At 34.9% G+C, this 13,472-nt stretch overlaps 1 protein-coding gene across 12 annotated transcripts in view; it reads right to left on the bottom strand.

Annotated features, from left to right (window-relative positions):
- The window catches only part of PPFIA2 (PTPRF interacting protein alpha 2), a 374,197-nt gene that overhangs the window by 146,282 nt on the left and 214,443 nt on the right, over window positions 1-13,472 (bottom strand). For all 12 annotated transcript variants that reach the window (XM_040989854.1, XM_040989864.1, XM_040989875.1 and 9 more), the window contains 2 exons: window positions 9,975-10,139; window positions 4,193-4,267 (listed from right to left, as the gene is read on the bottom strand). In XM_040989854.1, coding sequence (XP_040845788.1) covers window positions 4,193-4,267; window positions 9,975-10,139 — 240 coding nt within the window. The remainder of the gene's footprint in view (window positions 1-4,192; window positions 4,268-9,974; window positions 10,140-13,472) is intronic.

The following is a 13,472-nucleotide window of genomic DNA, read 5'->3' as shown; positions in this document are numbered from 1 at the left end:
TGAAGGATGCTCTGAGATGGAAGGTTTTCTCTTGATCATGGGAAATTCACAGGGCCTCTCTCTAGCGCAGATGGTGCAGTATAAAGCAAATTTTATATTTCAGTGACATGCTTTCCCAAGGTCAATGCATTCATATGATTTCTCTTCAGTGTGAATTTTCTGGTTCCTTGTGACATGTGATGGATGAAGTATCTACTCACATTCCAGGAACTACAGGACTTTTCAGTAGTGTGGACCCTGAAGTGCTGGAGCAGGGGCCTCCTTCCTGAGGGCTAGGTGCTCTGCCAATGTGACCTGCCAGGTGTTACACAGACTGTCAGGCCTGCAGTTCTCACAGCTCCCAAGCCAGGCAAGTAAGGCAGAAATCACAAAACAGAAAACACTTAGGCTCCTCAGCATCAAAGTCTGAGGTTATTGGACCTGGCAGCACCATAGTTGGAGTTTAGAGGGGACTGTGCAAGTGTCGAGAAGAAGTCACGTCACGAGGTGAGAAGCAGAGAGCAATGGCTACACTTGAATATTAGCTATCACATTCCACTATCGTTTTATTTGTATAGGATAATGAAATCGTATAAGTTCAAACACTACAGAAATATCTAGTGTTTAGACTTGCAACCGGTAGAGAAATATTTCATAACATAATATTTGAGATTTATATCTAAAATTTTTATTCTTAGGATAACAATTATCTATATTTTTAAAGACTGAGATCAATGTATACAATGTCATTTTTCTTACTTAGTCCAATATCTTGAAACTATTTTCAGAACAGAAAACACAATCAATTTTATGTTTCTAATATGTTTACTTGCTTTGTTGCATTTATATGCCAAATAGAAACTAGAAAGATATAGGAAAATTATGTAGTGTCTCAGGTTCACCAGTGCATGGGAAATCTTTGAGTAAATTTGCAGAACTTGTTGTCTGAGGGTAGTTCCAGTCCTTCTGCTGCATGTCTTAAGCACCAAGCCCTGAGCTGAATTTCAGGCCCATGTTTGCTGCCTGCGGGGTACACGTGGCAGAAACTAATACACACACCGTATGCAAACCTCGTGTAGGTACCAAATACGTATCTGAAGTCTTCTGTGGCAATAAGATGAGAGCATGAGCTGTCAACTGCAGATTTTAGCTGCCTTACAGCATGGATCATGGTTAAAGCCATGAGGTTTGGCAGAATAAGCAGAAATGGATGTGGAATGGATGACAGCCCCAAGGAAAATACTATAGGATTAAAAGTGGGAGGATGGGAGAGTGAGGGAGAGAGAAACAAAGAAGGGGTGCATACTACTATAGAAATGATAAAATTAACCCTATTTAAATGTCATGATGATGATAAACTAGTTTATCAGTATATATGATGTAATTTTATCAAGGCATCCTTTATACCCTGAAATTCTTGTCTCTTACTTTTTCTAAATTTAGGAGTTGAATTAATGCAGAAAAATGAATGAACCCCTTGCTATCAGAATTGTCATTATCATTAGCAGAAGCTCAGGAAATAAGTTCTGATGACATAACAAGTTCACTCTCCAAGCTGGCTTTGTGAATTGAAAAAAAATCAGATTTCAATTAGATGGGACACTCACAAATCCATTTTAAATCTAACTAAATATATGAAGCATTAAGTAAATTTTATTCAGCACCTTTCTTTCTAGTGCCTAATTATTCTGAACTATGTTATACATTTTCACTTGTGTCTAAAGAACAATAAGTTTTTCTTTTTTCTATAAAGTTTAGATTTTTCCTAAAATATCTTTGATTATTTCTTTTAGCCTTCACACTTCACCTAATTACCATTTATAAAATGGCCTGCAGAATAATTTTCCTGAACTTACCTTTTCATGTACCTAACTCTATATTGGTACATCTTGTTACCATCATCAATACATGAGGCTTTTCCTGAGACATTTTTTGTATAGTGTTATTATAATGAAGAACTTAAATTGCAAGTATCTTCTCATTTCTAATGCTACATTTGGAGTTATTATTATAAAATGAAAGCTGAGTTTCTCTCCATTTACTTTCTTACATGTAATTGTCTAGTAAAAATTATCATTGGACAACTTTTAGGAGTTTTGATTTCCTGGTTATTCTGTTTGAGTCTTATTGATATTATTTATAGAGGTATTATATTTAAGCCAATAATGGACATGATACTTTTCCTATCTACACAAGTAATTCAAACCAATGGTATATTAAAAATGTTAATGATTTGGAATTTATTTTATCTATGTACAAACAGTCAAAAATATTGACGGGGACAGGTGTTTAGAGATGCCTGTTTGCTAATTGGGACACCACTGTTTCTTTGTAGAGTGTTCGGTTCAAGTCTAAGCTCTCCTTCAGATTCCACCTTCCTGCTAACGTGTACCAAGCAGTATCAGATGATGACTTGGGTATTTGGATCCAGGCTACCTGTGTGGGAGACTTGGATTGAGTTCCAAGTTCTTGGCTTAAGCCTGGCCCAAACCTAGCTGTGACAGACATTGGGGGAATGAACCAGCAGAAGTCTCTCTCTTTCTGCCCTTTAAATAAAATGTTAAACAAACAAAAAGCCATGTTGCCTATAAGAGAGTACAGCATTGCTAAAACTGTGATCAAGAAACTACTGAATAATCTATTTTTAAGAGCTGTTACCTCATTTTATGTATAATTGACCTAGCCATTCAGCAGCTATTTCTTGAGCAAATATTCACAGTCTAACTTGAACTCGTGGGAAATTTTATTTCAGCAGAAATAATTTGCTCAGTGATTTCCCTAAACCTTTGTTTATATTGGAAATTCTTCACAAAGCAAGAAATACTTTTATGCTAGTCACATCAAGCCTTTTACTCGTTTATCATGATCAGAAAAACTGCTTGACATTCACTCAAAATTCATCTCAACATAGAAGAAACCAAAGTTAAAAACAATCAAAATGCAAAACAACACTCGTTTGACCCTTTTTTATGACCAGCCCAAGTGTGAGTACACTTTAGTTTGTAGATAATTTGACAACTCTGGCTTGTAAAAAGACCACTTTAGTCATTATTCATTATCTCAGGGTTTTGATTTTCCTCTGTGATGACTAAAGGAGATCAATATCAATGTTATTATTTTCTTGTTCAAACTATCTAATTTTCTAAGCTGGATTTGGCCACCAACATGTTTATTTTCCTTTTTAAACCAGCTGTCATATCACCATTTATGCTGTTAACTCTGCTTGCTTTTAATTCACTGAAATATATTCTTCCTGAAGCTGAAAGTCTATTGTTTTTAAAGCTTAAATCATTAAGTTTAAAACAAAGCATGAAGACTTGTTTCTTTGACACAACTAATGTTAAAGAATCAAAAGTTTTGTATTTAAGAAGGAGGCTTTTTTGGTGAAGTTCAAAAAATTTTTTTTATGTGGACAGTTTGCAAAAAATGTTTTGCATTTTATAAAACATGTCATTACTGATATGAGCCTATATCCTAATTATGTAAAAGTAGCAATATTAAAGTAATTACTAATGCAATGTTATATTATTGGAATAAACTTCTGGGAAATAATATCTTTGCAGACGTTATAGAGGGAAGCTCTTTCATTATACACATGTAAGTTGTAGATACAAAAACATCTCAAGTGTGTGTGTGGGGGGGAGGTATAATTATCCAAGTTCATCGATGCACAAAAGAATAAAAAATGTTGAGGAGAAAATAGGTTATAAAATGCTAGAGAGATGATCTGTATGAATTTGTTTAGTTGTCAAAGGCAGCCAAAGTAGATGCACTGATGTCAGGAAACACGGGTCCAGTGCTTTAGAAAACAAGACTTGGAGAGAAATATGTACAGCCATATCTTCAAGGAGTTAATTTTATTTTCAGCATTTTCTAAGTTTAACAGACACTTGACATGTTTTCCAATTGTCAAGTGGTGTTTGGCTTCTTCTGGCATTCTAACTGTAGTCTTTCGAAATCTCCCTCTCGCTAGCTCACACGTCATGAGCTCTTGTTAAGTTTCTTTTGGTCTCCCAGTGACAGACCTGAATAACCAAAATGTAAAAAATAAAAAACCAAGACTCTTGTAGCTGGTTTCCTCAGGCCTTGTGCAGTGGAACATGCAGGATGTAATTAGCTTCTGTGACAGTTTTAATAAAAGTGGTATGAAACACAAGGGACACAATGCTAGCGGTTATTGCACCTCAAAAGAGGAGAAAGTGTGGCGTGTTACCTCCTGATTAGCAGCAGCTAGTTCTTCTTCCAGTGCAGAGACTCTTTCTAAAGAAACCCTCAGTCGCTCCCTTACCTAGAAGAAAAATCAAAATATGTGCAGTAATGTACAGCCCATAGATATTAACCTGTGCTGAACCTGTCAGTCACATCATTACAGATAATCATTTTGGCAAAGTACCAAAAAATATTTGCAGCTGTAACTGTTCAGAATGTTCAACCTGGGGGATAAAGTATAAAGACATTGTCACCTCATTATAACAAGGGATTTCCTTACAAGAAAATCCTTTTGGTGGTTCCTGATTGAACTTCCAGTCCGGTTGACCCATTTTGCTCTGAATTCTAATTCAAAGTAAGTGGAGACAAAATTTTAAAGTATATTGTGCTTTATTCAGGAAAACTATTGCTGATGAACCATTAAAATAGGGAAAATATACACCTCTCCACTTATTTAAAATAATATGTGATTTTATTTAGGATTCAGTATCTGTCTAAAAATGATTTGCCTAAAAGCAAAGGATTCCTAGAAAACATTCATTGTTGTCATGTTGTCAAGTAATTAGAGGTTACATTTTTTTAAAAGATTGCAAAGGGACCAATAAATCTGGGATTTACATATAGCTTCCATATTCAAAAGATTAAATCACCATGTATTTTGTAGGTCCCCGAAGCTGCCTATTTTGGTTTGGAAATAATGAAAATTTGTGAGTTTCACGAATAAGTGAAACTCAGAGGTCTCTGATGTTGTTTCTTAGAACTTCACAATTTTTTAATATTAAATGCATGGATTTCCAAATTATTTTGTATCAAAGGAACTTATCCTTTAATTCCATTTCCAAGAACTTTTTGAAGTACTCTCATATTTTTAGATTTATACAAAGACTCCTTATATCATTTACATTTAGCAAAAGCAAATATGTTCACAGGAGGTTTTCATTAAGTTAAAGTGAAAGAGTATAATAGCTTAGTCTTTCAAAAAGTCACTAAACTTTATATCTTCAGATTTTGACTAAAATTCATGATGAGTTTTTGGCATGTGTATTAATCCAGATTTCCAAAATGTTGACATATTTATACCATGAATGTGTATATTTACCATTATTATACTCTTATATACTTTGATTTTATTGACAGTATATTTTTGTGAACAATGTTTGTGTCACTAACAAAATTTAATTACAAATATAGGTTAGGCACATAAAATATATAAAAACCCAGATACATAACAGTTCTAAAGGTGGCATTATAACATTAGTTTCCATATAACGCACACACACACCAAGCCAGCAATGTCATATTAATCTAGAATTTAATTTGACATTTTTCTGAATTTCCACCATGTTTACTCAGCTGACTGAAAGCACTTAATATTCTGAAATAAACAAATAACATGTATGCTCAGGTGACCGGATGCACTTATACTCTGAAATAAATATTGAAAGCAAGAAATACATTTGAATAGGCTTTTTAACAAGAATGATATTCTCTGAAAAGTACAATATATACAAAAAGGTATTTTCAAAATATTCTCAAGATCTTTTATAATATTTAGCCGTAACAAGTTAACTGCTAAGAATTTATATCATTAGTAAATTGTTAATACAAATGCATAGAATATTCTTCAAACAACAGCTGCTTCAAAACTTTTTTTGATGATTTGATTTCTCTGAATAATCTTTTTTGAATTACATTGATAGAGACAAAAGAAACCATGCAAATGAGCTGGATGGCAGATATGCAGGATGCAGTTATCAATTAACGTGTTTAAAAAACACTGATATTTAAGGATAACTATAAAGTCTTATTTTCTAAAACAGCATCTGTAAAATACGGTGTTCTTACAAAATCTTATCTGGACTGATGGGAAGAGCATTGTGAAATGATCTCAGAGTAAATGAATGATGTCTCTAGACACGAAGCTAATCAGTTCAGACTTAGACTGCAATGAAGAGGTCAAGTGTGTGGTCTCATAGCACTCTCATTAACTGGGAAGATCGCAGAGGAACCATCCAAGTGCTAAAAGGAATGGCCTTATCCAGGTTTCGATGATGGTGAAGACACTGTTCTGATAGTCTTTAAACTAAAGCGAAAATCTAAGGAACTGCTCCAAACAGTTTTCTGTTTCCAAGTGGAGCATTTATTTCCTCTTTATACAGACCCTCAAGGAAATAAAAATCATTATGCTCATGAAATAGTATAAAAATGAAATAATTACTCCTCAGTAAATTTAGTATTCTACAAATTGAATTTTATTACCAACAAAATAAATCAGCGCTGTATTTCTAAGAAGAATAAGGCAATTTCTGCATGTATTCTGAATTTCGTTATATCAACGCACTATGGCAATAATGCTTGACTCACGTGAGGTCAAATCATTCTATTTTAAATTTTGACTCCCAGCAAATATAACTGTAACATGCTAGCTTAATCTTGAACTTACATCTGTTGGATTTACTAAAGAAAAATGCACGTGGGGTACAGGCACAAGGGAATAACCTTTTTACCATATATAGGATTCAATCATGTTACCTCGTCTATTTGGCTTAAACTGCATTGTTAGGGAGAAAATAAAATCATGGATGTGCCTACTGTTTTTTTTTTTTCTTTCTTACTGTTTTTTCATGAGCATTTCATGAACAGAAAGCTATAACTATTTTTATTTTCTTGCTGGATTTTGTGCTTATGTGAAACTATGTAGACAGTATAATATGCCACAAAAAATGCAGTTTCAGATTTAGCTAAGTATATGTACATAGCTGAAGCCTTTTCTTTCATTTTTTTCCTTAATGATTCAATCACATTCATGTAATGTTGCAATTCAATCTTTATATTTGAGTTATTAATTGCTTGAGAATTAGTCTGGCTCTGAAGTGCATTATTTTTATACATCTACAATATTTATTTTAATTAAATTTATTTTCTGTATAGGTATGAAAAATACCTAAAAAGAAAAATTTTCCTCCAAATCGTTTCAGGGTTAGAGTTTTCAACTCAAACGATTCAAATAAAACAACTTTCTAAAAAGGACAGGTGTGACACAGAGTGAAGATTCTCTGATACGAGTAACACACATTACAGACTGAAATTACGTGATGGCAGGATGTCATTTTGGCGACTATCAAGAAACAGCCCTAGGTCGCAAGTTCAATATTTAATGATAAGAATATCTCGGGATGCTTATATGTACTTAATACGTTAGAATTGTGTTTTTTGTGCATGTTCAATGTACTTTATCTTTTGTCAATGATTTCTAAATAACTGCAAAACACATAGGTAGCTCTGTCATTTCCTCTGGTTTACAGAACTGGGAAACATATCAAAAGGTGATGCCAAAGACACTACTGATGTTAGCTAATTGTAAAACTTTTGCCCTATTGCTAACTAGGTGTGTAAATAAGTGAGCATTGTGTTTGTCCTCAAATATTCTCAGTACCTTGCAGTTCATGTAGCCATTCATCCTCAGCTTTCTATGGAAGTGTTTTCTTGTTTCCTAGGCGTGATTAACTGTATCTGCTTCTATTATTCCTGTACGCATTTAACATTCCAATCATAACATTTAAATTGGAATATTACAATTTCTCATCTCTATGCCCCTGTCCTCACTGCTCCCCACTTTCACAAGAAGATACAAGTTATTCTTAGACAAATTGTCTGTATAGGTACTTAGGCAAATATTAGTATATGGATTACTAAATAAAATGCTGTTTAAATGAGCAGACTCAATAGTAATACCTTTTCTTAGCTTCAAAGTGTTGTCGAATGTTGAAATTCACTCATTAATAACTTCACTAATAATCCATGAGGACTTGCTGTTTACTAAGCATTGATTAGGAGCTTTGCATATTACATCATATCAGGTGCTTAGAACACTTCTAAGCTAGTTACTACTGTAAGGAGAGGAAATGCACGCACAGATGAGTTACTTGCCCAGTCCTGCTCAATTCCGAGATGTAAATTCATAACATTTTTTTCACTTAGGCTGTTGAATATTACTTCGTTGATAATTGCTTCAGTTGCCCCTAAACTCATGTATTTCCAGGCAATCCTGGCAAGTTAATTAACACCATTACAGCTCTGAGGGACATAACAGAGAATATTTCATCTACTTATGCTAAACTTAAAAAACTTTCACGTAATAAAGGATGGCTGGATGCAGTGAAACCACCTTTTTTTTCTCGCTAAAATATACTAGTAACTTAGGTTTGTCTTAAGTACTGCTCATTACCTTAATAAAAATCATTCTTTCATGCAAACAACCTTCGTATATGAGTGGTGCAGGAGTGTTGCTAAGGAACATCTGAAATCATACTGTGCTTAGTACCTTCACTTAAGATGTTCCAAACTGTTAAGTTTTCTGCAGAGAGGTAGTGGTCTTCCCATGGTTTGGGGTTCGTTCACTTCTTATTCCTCCTGCTTTGAAATCTGCTTAAAGCGCACAGAGTCACTCTTAGTAAGTAGATCAAGCTCCTTTTCACAGATGGACTTGACATTCTTGTCACTCAAGCAGAATTAGTCACAGCCCTCCTTGGGACTCTGTTGTATTGCACTCATCTGCTTTTATTCTCTGATATTGATATCCAAATCTCCAGCATTAAATATGAAGCATTCAATTAAAAGCATGGCTTATTTATCTTTGTGTGTAAAACCTCTGCGAAGGAGACTGACATGTGATAAATATTTTATAAATTCAAAGTCTGACAAATTCTTAGCAGTATGATTTTGTGATGAAAGAGGGACTAGATTCTACACATACCACAGGATCATTTGGTGTTATATTTAATAAGGTCTAAATAATATCCACTTATTTTATTCAGAATTATCCACCAAATGGTTATATTTCCTGGTTAAATGAAAACTATACATAACTTATTTTAATAAGCTAAATGAATTTTATTATTTTGCATACATTCCTAAATAATCTCCTGCTCTAAGGAGTTATTAAAGACAGATGATAAAAATGTATGTATTTAAATATTAAACAGAATAAAAATGCCTGCATGTTCAAAACCTAGGTATAACTGAGAAGTAATCCCTGGTTTTGATTTTAATGCTCACAAGTTGTCAGATACTTTACAGTGTGGTGTTCCAATTCCCACTCCGCTAAATCCGAAAGCTTCATTACGTTTAAAGTTTGTTATCTGAAGTTCCATAAAATTCAAATAATCTCATAAGCTTTTATAATCACCAAAGGTATTAACATCTTCTTGGCTTGTATATGCCAGAATTTACTTGAGTAAGAGCAAAGAGAGGCTTAGAGCTCTAAAAGCAGGTTTTTCTACTAATGCATTTTGCTGTTACATGTACAAATTCTTAAACGTATATTTGAAAGCAAGCCATTAGAGACCTAAAAATTTGGATGTATGAAAACTAATGTACGCCGCCTTTGAACCTCAGTGAAGTGTCTCTTTGATAACAGACTCTAATTTTGACATCTATAGTCATGCATGCCAGAGAACGAGGAGAGAGAGGGACAGTGGGAGGGAGGAAGAAAGTTGGCAGAAGACTGACTGAAACATATTAATCATGGCAATCTGGAAAAGGACCACATGTACCACAATAAAAGTCTAATTTTGATAAACCATGGATGCAGAAGTATTAAAAAAAGGGAACATGGTAGTGAAATATTATCAATATATACCAAGTAATCCATTTTGTTCTCAAATGATTTTTGATGTAACTCCAATGTGATCCTGTCAACTGACTCACTGCAAGGAGTCAAGAAAAGAGGCATGGTACTAACACCAAAGTCTAGGAAGGTCTGCATTCTGTTGTCTGTACTGTACCTTTTCATCCAAGGCCTTGTGGTGCTCAAACAAGGATTTCAGTGCCTTAAGAACCTCAACTTCACTGGACACTCCCGAGGGAGACTGGGCTTGCCGCTTGACCACCGTCATCCTCAGCGACCTTTCATGTCTTGACACAAGGCACTCCAAGTGCTCCAATAACAGCTACGGAGGTAACAGAAAAGGTGATTAATTTATGGTTTCTAGTTACCAGCTTTTATAGATGCCTACTGCCTGAAAATATGACACACTTACCCAGTAACTTTCTACATCCTCATGTTGAAGTGCACATACCAACATAGACTGCCAAAATATTTTTAATCTGTTTATTAAATCCAGTTAAGATAATTACATTTCAATCATTTAAAACATTGCTGAATTAAATATTTAATGCAAATGTTATACATTATTTTAGCAAATTTAATACTGCCAGTATGGATCTGATAGAATTAGAATACTCAACAAAATATTTATGATCCACTATGTTGCTATTAAAGAGTGTTATAATATATGAGATTTTTAAAGAAAACATACATATATTGAAATTAAAATTTTATTTCGTTCACATAGGATATTTAATTTTTTTAATAATGTGAGCAATCATTGTGATACTTTGCATTGGAATAATAATCATATGATTTTATTTATCATCCTTAGATTACATTTTAAAAATATGAAGCTGAGTGGATTATAATGAGACGAGCAATAATCAACTTGTGAAAAAGAATTTGGGAAGTGATTTTTAAATTGCCCCTGTTGGATTTCACACGCCCTACAGTGCGCTCTGGCTCTGTCACGGCAAGGCAGAGTCCAGTGACAAGTTTCCAGGCTGTGGTATCTAATATACTTTGATGTTTGCTGAATAATTTCTGCATCTAAATGGGTTGTGAGCTGGGATTTCATGTTTCTTTTCATTTTAGAGGTAATACTGATGTGAAAAAGGATAGCTAAATAGCAACTTCTTGGTTATTGATAAATATTGCAGTACTACTAGTGAAGAACTAACACTACTGGTAGGTTTTGTACAACATACAGAAAATTGAGTATCACAGAGTAATAAGTGGTATTTATGCAAAACAAGGGCAAGAATCATACACAAGCTACCCCAACAAGGGGGAAAAGCTCATATAAGATACTGGAGGTAAGAGAAGTAAAGAACAAAATATTGTTTCTAGATGTTTTAAGTCTGTAATTTTAATGAAAAATGTTGCTTTTCCCATTGTAACTTATCAAATAAAAAGTGGAACTTCAGTGTAAGGTATTAGTTTTATAGTTTTACATCTTTATGGCTTAATATGTACTTATTTAAAAGGCACAAACATTCACGCGTGTGCGCACACACACATTATCTTCCATCTCTTGGTTCAACCCTAAGGCAGTACACAGAGCAGGGCAAGGCCTAATCCAGATCTCTGCCATGGGTGGCGTACAAGTTCCCGACCCTCATTTGCTGCATCAGCAGAGAGCATGAACAGTGTAGTCAGGACCAGTGCTCAGGGTCCCCATCATTTGGGTCATCTTGCACTGCTTATCCAGGCGCATTAACAGCAAGCTGGATCAGAAGTGGAGTAGTTGGAAACCAACCAGTGCCCATATGTGATGCTGGTGTCATAGGCAGTGGTTTTACCCACTGAGCTGTAGTGTCAACCCCTTCTATTATTATTATTTTTTAGTTTTAGTTTATGTGTGTGTCACTTCAAACCCTCCTGTTTCAACTTATTAAGGGGATTGGCATGAACAAATCCTGCTGTATTTCTTCTGTGCCATATGGAATCTGAAAGCTAAAAAGGACATCTGTTACTAGTGACTGCTGGAATCTTATGATTGCGTCCTTTACTTTTGGCAAGTGTCTCACATCACAAGTTCTACCTTTCCAACACATGGTATAATCCCCCCCATCCCAGCTGCCATTCATTGTGTCAGTCTTTGCTTTGCAAACTCTTCTAATCATAACAGCCTACTTTAGTTTTTCATTCTGCCAAACTGTTGCCTATGTTGGAGTACCTTAACTTGGCTCCTTATTTTGCCAGCTCTTTCTATTCTGCCTCAACTTCAATAAAACTCTCTTATGAGGCATTCCCTCACTACTTAATGCATAGAGGAGTAGGTCGTTCCTCTTTCCTGTCTTTGTAATCCTCATAATCTAGCATGATGTGTAACTTTCAAAAACAGCGCTATCTCATTCAGTTCCTTTTGCTGGATGATGAGCTCTGCCAGGTAAGCACTGTGTCCTTCTTGATCCTTTCCATCCTCTCTGTATTTGGGTGTCAGCTCACCTCCTGTCATCTGCAAGCATGCAAGACGTATTGGTTGAGTGCATTTTAAAAGTGAATGAATGAGGTAAATTTTCCTGTGTACACTCTATGTTAAATCTGTGGCTGTGATTAATTGGCATCATTTCTCAAAACTATATGGTATACAGCCTTATAATCTGCATGCATATTTCAGCTAGGTGACACACTTACAAAGAAACAAGATTTATAACAAAATGGCAACTGGTTTCCCTAACTGTAAGATGCAGATCTTTGGTTAATTAATATAGTAATTCAATGAATGTCTGAGCCTGATATTGCAAAGTACAATAAGGATATAGAAATAAATAAGACAGAATGCTTAGCCTATGTAAAAAGGAGCATGATGTATGACACAGAGAATCTATTATGGACATCTGTTCTGAGACGGCTCTTAAACCTTTGGATTATATTCTTTACTCTTGGTGAGTTCTTCACATTGTGTATTTTCCCCCTCCAATAGAATACAAAATCTGTAATTCTCAGTATTCTATGCCACGTAACCTCTAGTAATTCCAGAGCCATGTGAAAAAAAAAAAAAGATCCTCCTGAAGAGTTTAGCTGTGTGGAGAGTTATAGAGGGATAAGGAGAGACAGGGAGAGAGAGCTTTTATCCCCAAATGGCCACAATAACTAGAGTTGGGTTGATTGAAATCAGGAGCCAGAAGCCTCCTAAGGCTAATGAGCCAGAAAATTAATTAACATGGAGCTAAACTGGAGTAAACTGGAAGTGGGACAGTCCAAACTAGAATCAGATCTCCAATCTGTTGGTTCATTCTCCAGTGGTCCTAACAGCTATGGTTGGGTCAACAAAAACCCAGAAGCAAGGAGCTTGTTCTCCCACATGTGTGCAGGAGCTCAAGGACTAACAGATTTGAACTAGAAATTGAAAAGCCAGGACTCAAACAACACACAGAGGGATAACAGCACCACAAGTGGCAGTTAAACACACTACATGACTACACCACAAAACCACAATGTCAGCCCCCATGTTCAGTGTTATTTTATGTTTTATTTAGCTCAAAATCACTTTGACTATTCTAGGTCTTTTGTGGTTAGCTTTAGTTTAGCTGTGCTTTTCTAAATCTGTAAATAATTGCAGTAAAGTTTCTGAAGGGTGTTGCATTGGCCTATAGATTGCTTTAGGTAATATAGACATTTTAATTATATTAATTCAAACACTTGTATTTTCAGTATTTAGAATATA

This window comes from Ochotona curzoniae, unplaced genomic scaffold (genome assembly GCF_017591425.1).
Source record: "Ochotona curzoniae isolate NIBS_2020 unplaced genomic scaffold, NIBS_Ocur_1.0 contig_1014, whole genome shotgun sequence".
Classification (NCBI taxonomy): domain Eukaryota; kingdom Metazoa; phylum Chordata; class Mammalia; order Lagomorpha; family Ochotonidae; genus Ochotona; species Ochotona curzoniae.
Note: the sequence above shows the minus strand (reverse complement) of the source record. Positions and strands in the feature narration are given on the sequence as shown.